The 19,229-nt window shown below is 39.8% G+C and overlaps 1 protein-coding gene across 17 annotated transcripts in view; it reads right to left on the minus strand.

The window, feature by feature from the left end:
* Positions 1-19,229, minus strand: part of LOC138803492 (microtubule-actin cross-linking factor 1) — a 254,203-nt gene that overhangs the window by 113,171 nt on the left and 121,803 nt on the right. For 15 of the 17 annotated variants that reach the window (XM_069987601.1, XM_069987600.1, XM_069987599.1 and 12 more), the window contains 12 exons: positions 18,874-19,107; positions 17,186-17,410; positions 13,472-13,990; positions 12,669-12,845; positions 12,140-12,263; positions 10,898-11,106; positions 10,137-10,454; positions 7,835-8,001; positions 5,971-6,127; positions 4,121-4,238; positions 1,286-1,348; positions 454-695 (listed from right to left, as the gene is read on the minus strand). In XM_069987601.1, the coding sequence (XP_069843702.1) occupies positions 454-695; positions 1,286-1,348; positions 4,121-4,238; positions 5,971-6,127; positions 7,835-8,001; positions 10,137-10,454; positions 10,898-11,106; positions 12,140-12,263; positions 12,669-12,845; positions 13,472-13,990; positions 17,186-17,410; positions 18,874-19,107 (2,553 nt within the window). The remainder of the gene's footprint in view (positions 1-453; positions 696-1,285; positions 1,349-4,120; positions 4,239-5,970; positions 6,128-7,834; positions 8,002-10,136; positions 10,455-10,897; positions 11,107-12,139; positions 12,264-12,668; positions 12,846-13,471; positions 13,991-17,185; positions 17,411-18,873; positions 19,108-19,229) is intronic. The other 2 variants (XM_069987605.1, XM_069987591.1) reach the window with 1 other exon arrangement.

The raw sequence follows: 19,229 nt of genomic DNA on the forward strand, positions 1-19,229 counted from the left end.
ATTTCTCATAGGATCTATTATTTTCTATCTTCTGACATTTTAAAAAGTTCCACGTCAATCTTAATAATGAATTCATAATAGTAGTGTTTTAGGTCCCTCAGAGTTGAAAAGTTTAGTTTCCCAAGAGTTCGGAAAGATGCTTGGCTGTCCTGTAGCATTACAAGGAAAATTAGACCCTATTCTCAATGAGCTCATGCTTCTGGGCTGGGCTAGTCACTTCTTGCAAATATACCTGGTTCTGTTTCTGAATGTGATTCATTACAATTTCTAATTTTACAGATAGGACAATTCTCCAGAAATCAGATTAAACATTTGGAAGTCAAATATACTGCTCATTTCACTCATTTCAGCCTGGAGCACTGGCCATGTCTCACTCCCTAGGTTGAGGCAGGGACACTGGTACAATAGTCCCTTCCCCTTAATATTGGGATGTAACTTGAGTAAACACAGTACCTTGTTAGATTCTGCTTGGGCTTTTACTGTTTCTGTCTTGCTTGGAGACAAAGAGGCATCCATGGCTTTCAGAACTTCCTCTTTTGATTCCAGCCACTGCAACACTGAGCTCGCCTCCTTCTGAATGTCCCCCATTCTGTTGAGGACAGTCTGGAGGTTTTCCTGACGTTCCTGGAGCATTCTCCCAAGTTTCTCATACTTCAGGTTTACATCTGACATGTCACATTGGATCTCCGTCAGATCTAGTATCATAGAAAGAGAAATCAGATTGGAAATAACTCTCTTCTTTGTTCTTAAAATACTTGACAAGAGTTTATACATCTCTCTTACTCCTTGTAGTCAATGAATGATTATCTTTCTCCCAAATTACAGAAAAGTTCTTGTTTATTCTTGGAAATATAGCAATGAAATTCCACTCTATAACCAATGTAAACTTAAAAAAAGGTTCTTGTGTAAACACACAGAGCAAAAGAGCTCTCAATCTGCTTTCTTGCTTTGGCATTATACTCAGCTGTAAACTTTAAAATGCCTGATAAACATGAAAACAACAAAAGTGAGGGAAGTAAAAGTAAGAAGTTAACTTTAGCATATTCTTGGATTCAATGGACTTGGAGCTCTTCTTTTCCCTCTTCTCTAAACTACAGAGAAGTCCCACAGCTAGACTGTATTATCTCTCTGCTTAGCCCACAGCCAGCAAAGAGACATCATAGTTGCTTGTTCCCTAGGTATTCTTCCTCACACCACTTTTGGCAGCTGTTCTTCCACATATATTGAAACAGATGCAAACATAAACACACCCAACACAGAAGCACTGTTGAAATGGCATTCTCACCTTTGCAGGTGTGGTATCCGTTTACACTGCCTATAGAGCTTCCTACAGAGGGCAATATGGAACCTGAGCAGAAGGACAGGGAGACAAACAGGGCAAGACCAACGTGTTAGGAATACATATATGCACTACATTTCCTTGTTGGTGTTCACTTTAAGCTTAGGTATCAGGAAGTTAAACACAGCACAAGACAACATACTTATGGAAAGAGACAGATCATATTAGCTGCCTTAAGTGTAACTTACGGTATATTGGCTCCTTAGCAGTAATGATTATTCTTTCTAGGGGAAAGTAAAATTCCCTCCCTTCTTTCCTCCCCCACCCCTCCCTCTCTTTTTGTCAGTAGTGGGGTTTGAACCTGGGCACTGTTGCGCAGCTCTTCAATTCAAGGCTAGCATTCTACCACTTGAGCCACAGCACCACTTCTAGTTTTCTGGTGGTTAATTGAAGGTAAGAGTCTCATGGACTTTCCTGCCTGGGCTGACTTTGAACCATGATCCTCAGATCTCAGTCTCCTGAGTAGCGAGGATTACAGGTGTGAGCTACCGGCACCCAGCTTCTCTCTCTCTCTCTCTCTCTCTCTCTCTCTCTCTCTCTCTCTCTCTCTCTCTCTCTCTCTCTCTCTCTCTCTCTCCTCTCTCTCTTTTCTTCTCCTTTTTTGTAGTGGGGGGAGGGATATGGTATTGGAGTTTGAACTCAGGCCTATAACAAGCATTCTACAACTTAAGCTCTAAACAATGTGAAGCAAGTACCACCAATGATTAGAATGAGGATTTATAATAAAGACAAAAAGAATGGAGCACCGATGGCTCAGGCCCATAATCTTTGCTAGTCAAAGGTGGCTGAAGTCAGAGCACCAAGATTGAAAGCCAGACTGGGAAGAATAATTCCTGAAACTCTTATTTCCAATTAGCCAAGAAAAAGACAGAAGTAGAATTGTGACTAAAGTGGTAGAGCACCAGCCTTGAGCAAACAAGCTAAGGGAGATTTGAGGCTCTGAGTTGAAGATCCAATACTAGCACACAAACACACAGAAAACCAAATAATTCTAATATCAATGTCTTTCATTATAATAAAAATGAATAATGAGTGGATGCTGTAATCCTAGCTACTCAGGAGACTAAGATCTAAGAATTGTGGTTCAAGGCCAGTCTGGGCAGGCAAGCCCAATTAACCACCAAAGAAAGCTGGAGATGAAGCTGTGGCTCAAGGGATAGAGTGCTAGCCTTGAGCAAAAAACCCCTCAGGGACAGTGCCTAGCCCCTGAATTCAAGCATCAGGACCAGCACAAAACAAACAAAAAAGAATCCAATAAATACAAGTACACAAAAAGCATATTAGTTTAATTAAAAGCCTTTCTTGATTTTTTTAAAAGGTGGAAATTCCTAGTTTTCCCTTTCATGACCTCTTCTGTTTTTTTTTTTTTTTGGTCCGGTTGTGGGGCCTGAACTCTGGGCCTGAGCACTGTCCCTCAGCTCTTCAGCTCAAGGCCAGTGCTCTACCACTTGAGCCACAGCGCCACTTCCGGCTTTTTTCTTTTTGCTTATGTGGTGCTGAGGAATCGAACCCAGGGCCTCAGGCATGCAAGGCAAGCGCTCTACCACTGAGCCAACTTCCCAGCCCCCTGTTTTTTTTTTAAACTTCCCACAAAACAGAAATATTAAGTGTTGATAAATGTGGTTCATGAACTTTCCAATAAATTCTGCTTGGGGCTTTAGTTCTCTCTCTAAATGATCATAAACATATTCTTAAGTTGGTTCTTTCTATTTCATAGGAGTTTTCAAAGTACAAATTAGGATATGAAATTATAAAGATAAAACAGAAATATGAGAAACAAAAATAGTTGTTAGGATGTAATTATAAAACCTTAAAATATTAATGTTCTTATGCTTTCAACTAAAAATAGATCAAACAGAAAAAAATCTTGTTCCATTAAAATGTGGAAAATACTGCAATGTAAAGCCCATATTAGATTAGTAAACAAGAGAGGGTCCTAACAAGATTGCCCTAACTCAGCATGTGAAGCTTCATCCATGGCTGTCTAGCCATAGATGTTTCTTTTCGTTTGCTTTTTATTTGGTCATGGGGCTTGAACTCTGGGCCTGGGCACTGTCCCTCAGCTCTTCAGCTCAAGGCTAGCGCTCTACCACTTGAGCCACAGTGTCACTTCTGATTTTTCTGGTGGTTTATTGGAGAAAAGAGTTTCACGGCCTTTCCTGTGTATTTAGTTGATTCCCAAGTATTTAGTTTCTTTCTGAATATCAAGCTTGTAGCACCCAGGAATGATTAAAAAAAAATAATTCAGGGCTGGGAAGGTGGCTCAGTGGTAGAGTGCTTGCCTTGCATGCATGAGGCCCTGGGTTTGATTCCTCAGCACCACATAAGCAAAAAGAAAAAAGCCGGAAGTGGCACTGTGGCTCAAATGGTAGAGTGCTAGCCTTGAGCTGAAGAGCTGAGGGACAGCGCCCAGGCCCAGAGTTCAGGCCCATGACTGGACCCAAAAAAAAAAAAAAAAAAAAAAAAAAAAAATAATTCATACTTATCCCTTTGACACATTCAAAAGAGAAAAGCTCAAGATAAAAATTCATTCTTCCATGGTATCTGAAGTTGTACATGGACCCACTAGTTCATTGACCCATCATAAGAAGAAATTCTGTAACATGGAACAATGTTACAGCAAAGGGGAGAAACATACCAGGCTGAGAAGGAAGATTGTTTTGTTGACCCCCTTTCTTTTCAGGCTCAACTTTGATTTTTGACTTTAATAAAAAGATATCTCCAAAGGCCAAAAAACAAAGAATGACATTTATTTATCACATTTCAAGAGCCTGTACTCACCTGTTTTGACTTGGGAATCTGGTGCTGTTATCTCCATGATGAGACTTTCTAAAGAAGTGCCTTTGCAATTGATTTCTTCCACCAAAGTTCCTTTACTTTTCCAGTCATCTAGAAGACCCTGGTTAAATAACAAGTTGCTAAATGTAACATCTGGGGACCTTTAATTCATCAACAGGGACTCCCCTAAAGTTCTGACAAGTATTAACAGACTCATGCTCATATTATGCTTATACATTCAGATATTTCATGCTCATATATTTGGGCATCTCATGATCCTGGTTTAACCAGTCAAGTTATGGGAGAACAATATCCTGGAATTTTCAGAAGCTTCTTCATATTCATCAAATATTGAGTATCTATTCTAAGTGAGGCACCATGCAGAACAACTAGATTCAAAATAGGGTTATGATACTTAAAACTAAGAGCTCAGATGGCCAACTGCATTATAATATAATATAGGTTACTAGAGAAATATGGACAGTCAATGAATTTAGAGAGCATAAGAAGAAACACATCTGGTGGCCACATGGAAAAAGGGGACAGTGTATGTGAAAAGAAAAGGGGAAACGATAACTAGAAGATAGTGAAAAGCTATATATTAACATGTAGAGAAATACATCTAAAGGCTACACTTTGTATTTGTCAAGGGAACTTATGTTAGATTTGAGAAAGAACTGAATATACCATTAAAAACCTTTAGTACTAGTATTTTCTCCATTGTGAAACAATAGCATCTGCTCTGAGATAAAAGAAGTAGCCAAATCATGCTAAGTCTCTAATAAGTGACTTGCCACAATAGAATTTTACTCGTTCCAAACCAGGGACATTATCTTAGCTTTCAGTCCCTATCCCTAGCTTCATAACCAATATACCTGGTAACTTATTGAATCTAAGCTATAGAGCTGTTAAAGTACAGAAAGACATAGAGACAACATCCAGCCAGCTCATTTAGACTACCTTCAAATGATTCATAGTCACTGCCTTTCAAATCTTTCATTAATCATTCTTGACTTCTAAGGACCACAATCTCAAAACTGACAAGTGGGATATTGTAAGTTTTTTTGGGAAATACAGTGACATTTTTTGTACACCATGTGAATGACTACTGTGAAGCTGTTTAGAACCTTAATACTTAGCATGTAGAAATACTGGTGGACTTTTTTTTGTTTTGCTTTGTTTTTGGTGTTAGTGGTGATGGTGAGGTATTATTAAAAAATTACTGAAACATTAAAGGCACTGTGAACTGAGGGAACTGGGAAATCTTTTTCTTAAGAATTTCCACTCTAAATAACCAAGTTCTTCCTTCTCATCTGCTTAAGATTCAGTTTGCTTTTATGAGAAAGTATGGACTAATACATGTGGCTATCTCAACAGCAGTAAAAAAGAGATTTGTCAGAGGCATAAGCAAAGACTGGAATACTATAAATTAAAGATGGTATAAAAGAGATTCTGCAAGAATGGGGGAAAAGACTGGTTCCTACCTTCAAAGGTATCTTTCAACTTTTTGATTCTAACTTTTTCTTTATTAGATTGAATAGTACTAGTTATTTTCTCCATGGCTTTCTGACATCTGTACCCAGTCACTTTTTCACATGTATCTGTCTAATCCTCAAGCATACTAAGGAGTGTAAGCTTTTCAAGGACTGGACTTTGACCAACCATTTTTAGCATGAAAGAAATAATAGGTAGGATTAGATGGGAATCAAATTAAGAGAATGGAGGAATATATATTCTAATGTAACAAACAACCTGGATTTCTTATACCATTTCCCATTATAACTGGAGATCACTTCATATAACTTCCAAATTATATCCTAGCAGAATTCATGGAGACACTTTTCTTTACCTACCTTCAAGTGTTCAATCTGCTTTTCAAGCTCTTTAGCACTAATGAAATTCTCTGTGGATGGAACATTCCCTTCAGTTTCTTTCAGCCACTTCTGGAAGGTCCTAATCAGCTTCCGGAATTCATCCAACTGCTCCTGGCAAGATGATGCATCTTTTTCTCTGTCAACAAAGATGTTTTGTTATTTGCCAGACAAAGTTTTCTAAAATGAACCAAAACTAGTTTCATTCTGTGGACTCTAGGCATCAGTTTTCTAACAGGGCCTTTCTTTCCCATAATATTTTCCATAGTAAATCTGGCTGAATAACTACATATAATGTAGTTTTGAAAGCATCAGACTAAGGAATCTGCTGCCCATGTTTGGACATTTCTGTGGAAAGAAGTGTTCAATTTCTGTGGAAAGAAGTGGTTAGTGTAAGCTAGAGTGAAAGTGAGAAAGCTAAAAGGAGCCTGCTATTTAGGTACTATGATACAATGGAAAGAATGCAGGTTCTGGTTCTCTAGTCTAGCCCTGTTAAATTTTAAGTATTTGCCTCTTTCAAGGCCCAACTCTATGCTGAATTGGAGGTCCAGTTAAGTTAGCAAAGTAGTCCTAAGGTTAGTAAGCCAGACATAAATCAAGGAAATAGTTTTAGCTGAGCGTAGCAGGGCAATCTCAGCTATTTGGGAAGCAGAGACTGGGAGGACTGCAGTTCAAGGCCAGCACAGGCAAAAAGTTAGCAAGACCTCATCTCATAAAAATAGACTTAGCAGGGCTGGGAAGGTGGCTCAGTGGTAGAGTGCTTGCCTTGCATGCATGAGGACCTGGGTTTGATTCCTCAGCACCACATAAGCAAAAAGAAAAAAGCTGGAAGTGGCGCTGTGGCTCAAGTGGTAGAGTGCTAGCCTTGAGCTGAAGAGCTGAGGGAGAGTGCCCAGGCTCAGAGTTCAGGCCCCACGACTGGACCCCAAAAAAACACACACAAAAAAAATAGACTTAGCATAGTAGAGCATGTCTGTTATCCCAGGCATGTACCAACCTCAATCTTCCTACCTAGGCCTCTTTCTATGTAGGCTATGCTTGGGCAATTATGTGAGACTCTATCCAAACAACAGTTAAAGCAAAAAAGGGCTAGAAAACACAAGAGTTCAAACCCTAGTACCACCACTGAAAAAAAAAGTTTTGGAAATGACCATATCTATCAATCAATCAGATGTCAACCCAGAGTCTGCCTCAAACAGCTACAAGATACCAAGCATCAGAGAAACCTTTGTCTAACCAATTGTGCTAAGTGTTGACAACTATTTTTCTTTAGTCATTGAGGCATATGTCTGCTAAATCAAGATTGCTTTTATGTCTAAATCAAGACAAGAAGTCCTGCTCACATTCTTAAAACCTTATGTGACTTCTCATGGGGAATTGTGGATTTTTAATAGTAGTAAGCTAAAATCAGTCAGCCTCTGTCATATATTTCTTTATTTGGCCCCCAAAGAAGAATCTCAACACTCCTCCAAAACAGCAACTCAGTGTGGTCCAAACAAACACAAAGATTATAAATATAATCCTCAACCAGTTCTGGGAAGTCAACTCCAATCTCTCTATACTTTAAGTTCTGCCATAATCCTACTTATTGCCCTAAGTTCGTTTTATTTGTCCAGGTGATCTGGGCTTCCAGTCATATAGCAAAGAAGGTTGTCTCAATATGAGAAGGAACTCCTAATTGGTAAGAGAAAATCCCCAGAGTATCAAGTGGTTCAATAGTTTTGCCTCAAAGAGGCACTTCTGATACTCCTGTGGCTCCACAAAAGCACTAGGGATGTTATTTTTTCTGGTAATGGAGCAAGAAAAAACAGGTCTCTAACATGAACCAATCCAAGAGAAAACTCACCTTTCTTGAACTGTCTTCTGTAGCAATGTGAAGTCCTTTCTGAGGTTCTGTACCCTGTCCTGGTGTTGGGACAGGTCCAGTGCAAGGCCACAAGAGTTCAGTGCAGTGACTAGGTCCTCAAGGGCATTTAGGCTCTCCTGTTGGTCTTCCATTTCCAAAGTGAGCTCCTGTACAGCAAAGGAAACATATTAAAACGCTGAAGTTTATGAATATACTCAGAAATATGAGAGCTATCTATACCTCCAGGGAAAATTCTCCTTAATTTGCGAGAAGAAGGAGAACTAAAAAAAATACTTTGTTAGATCAAAATAATAAAAATGTGTATTTTCTCTAATATATGGAGAGTGGCTAGGAATCATAAAGAAATTTTGTCTCCTTTACAAAAATATTTGAAGCTTTGGAAGAAGACAACATAACAGAATGGCAGAATTGAAAAGTTTCGAGGATCAAAAAGATAATCAATGCAGTCATGGCTCTGCTGCTCACTAGCTTGTAATCTTTTTTTTTTTTTTGGGTCCGGTCGTGGGGCCTGAACTCTGGGCCTGGGCACTGTCCCTCAGCTCTTCAGCTCAAGGCTAGCACTCTACCACTTGAGCCACAGCGCCACTTCCGGCTTTTTTCTTTTTGCTTATGTGGTGCTGAGGAATCGAACTCAGGGCCTCAAGCATGCAAGGCAAGCGCTCTACCACTGAGCCACCTTCCAAGCCCTAGCTTGTAATCTTAAGCCACTAAATTTCTCAAAGCTTCCAGTCTCATCTGTAAAATGAGGCAAAACTACTATCCCTACCATTATTTAAACATTGTAGTTACAGATATTAACCAATGCAATTATACTTTCTGCCAACATCTTTAAATCCCCAAAAGGGAAAAAAAAAAAAGGAAATCTCATTAAATTCTTACCTTCTTCTGTAAGCTAAAGTATATTTCTTCGTAACATGTTATAAAACACATTGAGTGTTTGTTCCTGAGTATATAATGAAGGTGAGATAAACTAAAAGGAGCAAAAACTGAGGGACTAGGCTGGGAAGATGGCTCAGTGGTAGAGTGCTTGCCTTGCATGCATGAGGCCCTGGGTTCAATTCCTCAGCACCACATAAGCAGAAAAAGCTGGAAGTGGGGCTGTGGCTCAAGTGGTAGAGCGCTAGCCTTGAGCTGAAGAGCTAAGGGGCAGTACCTGGCCCCAGAGTTCAGGCCCCATGACTGGCAAAAACAAAAACAAACAAAAAAAACTGAGGGACTAATTTGTAGAAGACTGTTATCTTTTGACCAAATTCCAGGAAACTTACACATGTTATAAAGAATAATGAATACAGAAGCTCATAGTGAAACTCTTTTGTATTCTTATAAAGAGAGATAAAGTAATTGGCAGTTGGTGAATCAAGGTGAAGTGTGTGCAGTTATTTACTGGATTCTTCCTTTTTCTCTACAAAGTTTGAAATTATTCAAAGCAAAACTGAAAAATTTAGGAAACAGACTATAAGATCCCACTTGAAAATTGAGAAAAGAAAAGTTGGATAAACCTGAAATAATAATAGAGAGATGTTAAGGTACCGCAGGGGGCAATGTGTGCTGGTATAGTTATTATGAAGTTTAAACTGGCTGTTATATAGTCAAATTAAGTATAGTGTGATGTAGCAATCCTACTCCTGGCTATGTGTCTGTGATAGCTATTAACACTTTTCATTGAGTGTTTTAGATCTGCACCTTCTAGGTATAGTAAGATGACATTTTCCAACCACTCTGAAAATTGGATGTGGGCAAATGTAACTTTGACTAATGAAATGTAAATGGCTATACTATGTTCTCTTTCCCTTGTAACAGAAATCATGAAAGCTTCTGTCATGTTGAAGACTCAACCTGCATCCCTGAATGGCTACTGAGCCAAGTATGTCTGCTAATCTGGAGTGAACATGTAGCGTGAGAAAAAAGTAAATCAAAAGATGGTTGTTGATCATTTTCTAAGATGTTGCAGGCAAAGCTTCTAATAAAGTGACAGATAGGGGGCTGGGAAGGTGGCTCAGTGGTAGAGCGCTTGCCTTGCATGCACGAGGCCCTGGGTTTGATTCCTTAGCACCACATAAGCAAAAAGAAAAAAACCGGAAGTGGCACTGTGGCTCAAGTGGTAAAGTGCTAGCCTTGAACTGAAGAGTTGAGGGACAGTGCCTAGGCCCAGAGTTCAGGCCCCACGACCGAACCCCCCCCCCAAAAAAAAAGTGACAGATAGTGTTCACTAAGTAAATGCTGGTTTGCTCCTTGCTGTTCTTATCTTTTTATTCTGTCAACATTGCAAGTACAGTCTCACCTGGATCTGCTGAGAGAAATGTGCAATGTCTTGATCTGGCTGATTTCCAGAAGCCAGCATTCGGCTTTTGTTTTCCATGAACTGCTGTAATTTATCAGAAAGCTGCTCAAACATCTCTGCCTGGGGCAGGAGCTTCTTTAGGGTGCTTTCTTTTTCCTGTTGCTGTAACCGAAGCTGCTCAAAGCTCTGGCTCACTTCTGCCAGTTTGCCCTGTAGTACTGCTGCTGTGGTATTGTCTGCTTTCTCCATGAACTGGGTCACCATTTCATGGGTGGCTTCCAAACTGCTTTTCTGCCGAGCGATGTCCTGCTTCAGTTTCTGTTGTCAAGAACAAATATGTCATCTTTGGTTCACTTATATCATGAAAACTAAGCCACCTATCAAAAACCTTCTAGTAACTATGTTCAGCTCAAGGTGTAGGGGATGGAAGACTGCAATAGCTCAATAGAATGCTACATATCTTATCCCTTTAGGTTTCTCTCATTCTACAAAATCACTCACATTCTACAAAATCTCATTCTACAAAACCACTTTTCCTTAGTCTCAACAGTAGTTTGAAAATTGGAGATGCATATCTTTTGTGTGTGTGTGTATGTGTCTGGTGTTGGGAATGAAACTAAGATCTTATGATAATGATTAGACATTATTGCTAAACTTTATTACAAGAATCATGAACATGAATTCAAGTCCAGTTACCTTTTCTAAGTTATATAATTATGGTAAATGGCAAATACAACCTCTTTGGTAACTCTTGGTCTTACCATATTATTGGCAAGGGCTTCTTGAATGACTCCTGATGAGAGTGATGCCACCTGTTCCCCCTGGAGGTTTTGTTCAACTTCCTTGATGGACTGCAACAAGCTCTCTAGACTTTCCTGGACACTCTGAGACTGGGCAATTGCCTTCTGCAGAAGTGCAGAGCGCTCTGCCAAACTACAGGAAAGGCTTTGGAAGCAACTGAGTATGGAATCTGGAAGATCAAAGCCATGAAAACAAAAAGTAGGTACTATTTTGGTATTATGTTTTAAAATTTAATGTATTTAAATTGAATATATTAATTTAAATTCCTGGCAATAAGAAAAATAAAAGGAATATGCTTGAAATGCATTAGTATCAGAGCAAATACAATAAGCATTATTTACCAAGATTAGGTGAGATACTAAGGGCTAAAGATATCTAAGATATAAGATTGTGTAAGATGCTGAGGTCTAAAGATAACTAAGATAAAGTCTTGCTGGGTGCTGATGGCTCATGCCTAACTACTCAGGAAAATAAGATCTAAGAATTGCAGTTTGAAGCCAGCCAGCCAGCCAGGATAGACTGATAGATGAGATTCATATCTCCAATTATCCAGCAAAGAGCCAAAAGTTGAAGTGTGGGTCAAATGGTAGAGCACCAGCTATGAGCAAAAAAAACCAGAAAGAAAGAAAGAAAGAAAGAAAGAAAGAAAGAAAGAAAGAAAGAAAGAAAGAAAGAAAGAAAGAAAGAAAGGAAGAAAGAAAGAAAGGAAGGAAGGAAGGAAGGAAGGAAGGAAGGAAGGAAGGAAGGAAGGAAGGAAAGAAGGAAAAAATGCTGAGAGAAGCTACTCAGGAGGCTGAGATCTGAGTATCTCAGTTCAAAGCCAGCCTGGGTAGGAAATTCCATGAAACTCTTATCTCCAATAAACTACTCAGAAAATGTCAGAAGTGATGCTGTGGCTCAATGGTAGAGCACTAGCCGTGAACACAAAGAGGCTCAGGAACAGTGCCCAGGCCCTGAGTTCAAGCCCCTGGACCAAAAAAAAAAAAAAAATCTGAGAGAGAGCAAAAGGCCTGGAATTCAAGTCTCATACTGGTATACACACACACACAAAACAAACCCAAACAAAAAGAACTCCACAAAACTAAGTTAAAGTAGCTCTTAACAAACAACACTTCAAACAGGATAGTCAGAGGTATAGAGACCTAGAAAGAAGGGTTCATACTAGGAATTAAAAGAGCAAGACTACTGTTGCTGTTTCATACCTGTAGTTTCTTGAACACATTGAGGGTTCAAGGCTGGCTCCCCTTCAATTTTCATGAGGTCACAAGCAACTTTTTGGAGCTTTTCTACAGGTACTTGGTGCTCAGCCAGTTCCTCCTGTAACTGCTGCTTGTACACACACACACACACACACACACACACACACACACACACACACACACAGTACGTGTACACACACACATACACACACACACACACACACACACACACACACACACACACACACACACACACACACACACACACACACACACACACACACACACACACACACACACACACACACACAAAGAAAAAATAACCAAAGGTAATTGCAGGAATCTAGAATATAATTCTCAGTTTACCCAGGGCCAGAGACATTAGAACAGTGTTTAGGAATCAGATCTTGCCCCAAACATCCCCAAACTGCCTTTAATTTTGCAAGTATTTGATTTGGCTGGGGGTGAGGGCGGGGGACTGTATTCTAAGCCATGTAATACAAGCCCAAACACTGCCCATGTTCAGATTTACCTTTGTTGTTGTAAGTTGCTGCTGCAGAATTCCAGGGTCAGAGGCAATGGTATCTGAAAGAAGCTGATCTACTTTGGCCTTACAAGTCTGTATCCAGGCTTGCAGTATGTCAGCACTGCTCTGGAATTGCTGATACTGACCTAATAGCATGTTCAGGTGAGAGCCCAATCGTGTACACTATGCAAATAGAGAAAGGGAAACACATCTGGTAAGGTCAGGCCAAAGAGTAGTGTTCTGTTACAGAGAACTCACTGTAACATTACATAAAGGTACTGTGCTTGGGACCCTGGACAGATAGGTGGCAATCACCTACAAAAAGGTCCCTCTTTTGTTCCTTATTATTCATCTTTCCTTGGTAAATACCCAGAAATACTTAAAAGAGTTGCATGATATGCTGCCAAAGAAGTATACATCAGGTTGTAGGCAAAGGTAAAGATTGAGGGATCTCTTTGAAAGGATTACAGATGTTGGGAAAGCGGCTAGATTCCTAAACTGCTTGGATTGGGAGAAAATAAGGGTTCCTTCTAGAGTTTCTGTCAAGAACTAAGGACTGCAGTTAGCTTAGATTTACTTGTGTTGCATCTCTTGGATGCTGGTTAAGATACAGGAAGGTGAGCAGCTTATACATCTGTGATCAGACATAAGATAATTTTTTTTGCATAGTTCTTCAAAAACCTTCTACCTGTGGTCAACATATAGCTCATACACTTTGTCCTGTCTGGGGTTAATTTTCTGGGTCTCACCACAGTTGTATGAGGGCTGCCATGATCACTTTCCCAGTGGCTTCTAGGATCTACCCTTACCTTTGAGTGGAGAGCAGTGTATCTTTCTGTTGCATCCTTCAACTTCTCTTTTACTAAGTTTCTGGTTGTGGATGGTTCTTTGCTTTCTTCAAAGTTGTTTTCTGTGTCCAGGACTTTCTGTCCTGAGATAGTCACAAATCTCAAGTCCCCTTTGTGAGAAATGACATCTTCTGAGAAGCTTCCCTGACGCTTTAGCAGAGAGGGTAGGGCTTCAGGGCCATTGACTCCTTTATGCATATTTTCTAGCTCTTTCTCAGACCGTTCCAGCCAGCTTTCAAATTCAGTGTAGTCCTGTAGGAACTTCTGCAGCTCATCTCGGAGAGTCTGTACCTGCTTTAATTCCACCTCAGACTGGGTCAGGGAAGATGCATATTGTTCCTTAAGCTCGCCTAGCTTCTTTTGCAGCATTTGCCGCTCCTCAGGAGTGAGATTGTGGCCCTGCTGGTCTAGGAAGGCCTGAGCTGACTGGGTGGCCACAATGAAATTTTGTTGCTGGGACAGCAATTCTTGGTGACGAGCCTGGTGAGTAACCCCCCCACAAAAAAGGGACAACCAATAAGAAAACAAATATTTGCTTATGTCTCCAGGTGGAGTGGTCTCTATCTCTACTTCAACCCTTATTGTCATGGGGTAATACATATCACACACAGCCAGATACCCTCATAACCTCTATCTCTATGCTACTGCAGGCAGACAATACCCATATTAAAAATGGCATACATGAATATGAAAATGAGGTTATATGTTCTAACTAAAGTCATGAAGATAGTTAAGGTTCAGAAATGTGATTTAAACCAACTAGTAACTATGTCTACATACATCTATAAGAATCTATAATAGCCAACTAAAATCTTCTACAATAATAGAGTAACCGGTAAGTTGTCTATATGACAATGCAAACAGAACAAATATTCTGGATAATATAGGCAATTTGCACTTTGTATGTTTAGCTATAAGACATATATAGACCTTTTCTCAGTTGCAAAGGATAGTCATGTGATTGTTTTCTTCTTAAATACGTTCTTCCTAAGTCTAATAAAAGACAGTGGAAGTTCATTCAATGGTCTTATCTATACTTTTATGCAACTACCAGAGAAGAACTACAAATCTACTTTCCTTCAGTTAGTTTCAGCATGTACCAATAGCCTAGTCTAAGCTTTATATGTCATCTTAGGAAAGCTACAGTAACTAACAGATCCTGCTCAAATAGCCAGTAGGGAGCAGTACCACATCTTTGCCTGTAGGTGATCAGGTGTCCCCAATCTCATCCTCCAACCTACCCACTGACATTAAGGCAGTACCCTTCCTGAGATAAAATGCTGCTTGCTTAGGGTGAGTGCAGCCAGCAAGAAGAATCAGGAAACTCTCTGCACTGACTGTTTCAAGACTATTAGGCCTCTAGACCTAATAGTGGATCTTGTAAGGAGAAAAGTGGCATGCAAGGGGCTGAAATCCTATTAGTACAAAATAAAGCAATGCCCGAATAGGTTGTTCAACACTATTTCTGATAAGCTAAATCATCTTTGTTACAAAAATATGTGATCCATGTGTTTTACAGGTGTTCGAAATATATTTTTTGATTATTCAATATAAAGTGCTTGTGCAAGTTAATGTCCTAGATGATTTGTTTTATTGGTTCTCTGGTTTATTTCCAATGTCTGACATATAGTAGATACTCAGTATTTGCTGAATGAATAAGTAGAGATAACTGGTGAGCAGGAATGGCTTCTGTGGCTCAGTGGTAGAGTGCTTGCCTCGCGAACATGAAGCCCTGGGTTCGATTCCTCAGTACCACATAAGCAGAAAAAGCTGGAAGTGGTGCTGTGGCTCAAATGGTACAGTGCTAGCCTTGAGCTGAAGAGCTTAGGGACAGCACTCAGGCCCAGAGTTCAGGCCCCATGACAAAAAAAAAAAAAAAAGAATGGCTTCTGCTTTTGAGTCCACTGTCTAAAAGCCAAGTGGACAAAAATACAATACAAAATAAGAACCACTACATATCACAGAGGGATATGTTAACTTTGGGGGAGTAAAGAATTCCTTCCTAGAAGAAATAAAATCTAAACTGAGATCTGAAGAATAAGTAAAAATTAACCAAGATCTGGGCTCTTTTTCATTTCTTACACTGGAGAGGCAAGAAAATTCCAAGAGCATGCACAAGCCCAGTAGAATGAGGGCACACAGTACAATCAGTGAACTGAAAGGGATTAATAGCTAGACTTGGGTGAAGCAATGAGGCCAAATAAGGAAGAGTAAATCCTGTGGACGGGTAGTTGTAGGGATGGTAAACCATACTAAAGACTTTGGACTGATATTGGTGATAGAAGTAATGGTCTGAACTATAATATCTCTATGGAGATGAAGCAGTGGGTATGATTTTGAAAGAGATATAAAAAACACTGGACTTGATGACTAAACTTTCAAATCCCTCACATGAGAGTAAGAGAGAGGGCTGGGAAGGTGGCTCAGTGGTAGAGTGCTTGCCTTGCATCATGAGGCCCTGGGTTCAATTCCTCAGCACCACATACACAGAAAAAGCCAGAAGTGGCGCTGTGGCTCAAGTGGTAGAGTGCTCACCTTGAGCTGAAGAGCTCAGAGGTAATGCCCAGGCCCAGAGTTCAAGCTCCATGACAGAGAAAGAGAGAAAGAGAGAGAGAGAGAAAGAGAGAGAGGGAGAGAGAGAGGGAGAGAGAGGGAGAGAGAGAGGGAGAGAGAGAGAGGGAGAGAGAGGGAGAGAGAGAGGGAGAGAGAGGGAGAGAGAGGGAGAGAGAGGGAGAGAGAGGGAGAGAGAGGGAGAGAGAGGGAGAGAGAGGGAGAGAGAGAGGGAGAGAGAGGGAGAGAGAGAGAGAGAGAGAGAGAGAGAGAGAGAGAGAGAGAGAGAGAGAAGAGAGAGAATAGTTTTAGTTTAGGATATTATCAAATTCAGACAACTAAGTAGATATAAAGGAAGCAGAACATCTTTCAGAGCAGGGATAGGATGTATTGGTGTATATTATGGGAGTTCTGTGTTAAGGTGGATGTACTTGTGGTTCTAGGTTGGAAATGATCAGATTGACTTATATACTGGTTTGAAGCTTAGAAGTGACAATAGAGCCACTTTTAAGAAAAATAAATAGAAGGAATATGTTAGTACAACTAGCAATTAAAATGTTTTAGGTGGATGAAGCAACCCAAAGAAAGAATATTCTGAAAGATAAGAGGAAGGCTTAGCCGGGCGCTGGTGGCTCACGCCTGTAATCCTAGCTACACAGGAGGCTGAGATCTGAGGATCGCGGTTCAAAGCCAGCCCGGGCAGGAGAGACCGTGAGACTCCTATCTCCAATAAACCACCAGAAAACCGGAAGTGGCGCTGTAGCTCAAGTGGTAGAGCGCTCGCCTTGAGCTGAAGAGCTGAGGGACAGCACCCAGGCCCAGAGTTCAAGCCCCATGACCGACAAAAAAAAAAAAAAAAAAAAAAAAGAGGAAGGCTTAAGGTATACTTGGAAGTGTAATAGTATTTAAAGTTGTCAGAAGAAAGAAGGAAGATAAAGTAGTGCTGTAGAAACCAAGGAAGAAAGTAGTTTAAAAGGAATGGTCTACAGTATCAAAGCTACTAAGGCATATCAAAGACAATACAAACTGAGAATTGCTCACTGAACTGGGGGCAAGAAGCTGTGGTAACTTGCCCTGGGCAGAAGAGATTCCTCCAGCTCAGTGAGGACAAGCTAGAATCCTCACCTTCATTGTCTCACATTGTTTATCCAGTTTCTCTGGGGCTTGGTTCATCCCCATGTAACTATCAGTGTTATCCAAGGCTCTTTTCTCCAGTTTAGCTCCAGAGAGCTGCTCTATTCCTGGAAGTCTGGTCTGTAGCTGTTTACCAGATGATTCCATGGAAGTCACCCAATCCAAGAGAGCATCAATCTTACTCTTGTTCTCTGCCAGCTCCTTTGCAGCTTTACTCTGAAAGCAAGAAGTAGTCCAGTGAGAAAGCCTTAGATACTCAAATATAAAACCACAGGTTACAATTTCTGCAGGGTCCTTCAAAGAAAACTAAATAAAGATTTTTTTTTATGGAAAAAAAATGCTGGCAGTGTGGCTCAAATGGTAGAGTGCTTACCAAGCAAGCAGGAAGTTCTGAATTCAACACCTAGGGCCACCAAAAAAGATTTTTTTTCTCCAAATTTATACTAAAAATTACTTTCTAAACATTTTTGCTGAGCACCAGCAAAATATATAATCTAGCTACTCAGGAGGCTGATATCTAAGGATCATGGTTCAAAGCCAGCCCAGACAATCAGATTATAAAAGATTCTCATTTCCAATTAAATCAGAAAAAAGCTGGAAGTAGAGGTACGACTCAAATGGTGGAGTATCAGCTATGTGAAAAGAGTTGGACCAGAGAAGGGCCTGGTGTGTGCACTAGCACACACACAAATATAAACATACATACATACATCTATATATATATATGAAATAAATACAAACCACAGGTTAAGCAAAGCATTGGGTCATACTAAAGAAAAAGTGATGCTCTAATTTTAGTTATAAACAGTCTTTCCAAATAACAAAAATAATTTTTTAAAAGAACTATTATCTATTATTAATTTCTTTGAACAATCTCTAGAGTTTACTTATATTTCACTGTTTACAAGGAGAAAAAAAGACAAATCTCAGTTTTTAAAGCAATCAATGGTCCTGCTGCCCAACAAGATTTCACAGAATTCTTTCTAGCTGTAGAAAAGTGACACATTGGTTTGGTAGACTCAGAACACGGTCACATTCAATTATCTGGCTACTATTTGGAAAAGCAGACCTCTAGTTCTTATCTCAGCCAAACAGAACAGTTCTTAAAGTTCCAAGTATGTTAATTAATTGAATAGAATATATCAAATTATACATCATCTTATGTTGCAGAACTCATCTTTAGGCAACTTAGTTCTCTCTTTCATCTTCTCTGACACTCTCATTACCATCAGACCCCAAGATTGAACAAAGGATTTGATTCAATCTGCTAGTGCTAAATGGGGGCAGAAAATCATTCAAGATTTGACTTTCTCTTTGGTTTCTCTAGGTGCCATGATTTACTTCATTAACTATATCAAGGCTGCCTGGAAATAGTCTGTGACCTATCACTAGTCTGGATTCAAGAGAGAAGTATATCATTTCTTTTTCCTCCTAGGGTAATACCCTACTTAAGTTCTTTCAAGTAGTTAAGTTCTGAGTGTACAGATAGCTTTTATTTTATTGTATTTTTAATTTTTTTTTTGCCAACCCTCAGCCTTGTAATATAAAAGCAAAGGTTGCTCTTGAATCAGTTATTTTTTTTTCTCATTCTATGCTTTCTATAAGGAAGTTTCCCCTTATTTTTGTGTAACTGAAGCTTTCATTTAGTAAACCACCAAGTATCATAGCCATTTGGTTACCTTTTCAGTCTCCTGCTGTAAAGCTGAGCTCACTGCTTCCTGCACTTCCTTTTGAGCCATTTGGGTTCGTTCCTGGAGAGCTTTATATTGCTCCTTAGCCTGATGAAGTTTTTCTTGAAGAGCTGTCAGCTCCGAGGGACTCAGTTTGGTTTGGTTTTCTTCTAGGAACCCTTCAATATCTTTGACAACAGTAGTAAATGAGGTGGCATGGTTCTGAATGTTGTCCTGTAAATCCTGAACATAAGAAAACAAGTTTAACAGTTCTTAGTATTTCCACATTGTCAAATACTATAGGATGGAATGGCTAGGATGACATTTCTGTATTTAGTTCTTGACTTATAATTTACCTAAGTTTT

Source organism: Dipodomys merriami, unplaced genomic scaffold (assembly GCF_024711535.1).
Source record: "Dipodomys merriami isolate MVZ:Mamm:240054 unplaced genomic scaffold, mDipMer1.0.p SCAF_34, whole genome shotgun sequence".
NCBI classification, from domain to species: Eukaryota; Metazoa; Chordata; class Mammalia; order Rodentia; family Heteromyidae; genus Dipodomys; species Dipodomys merriami.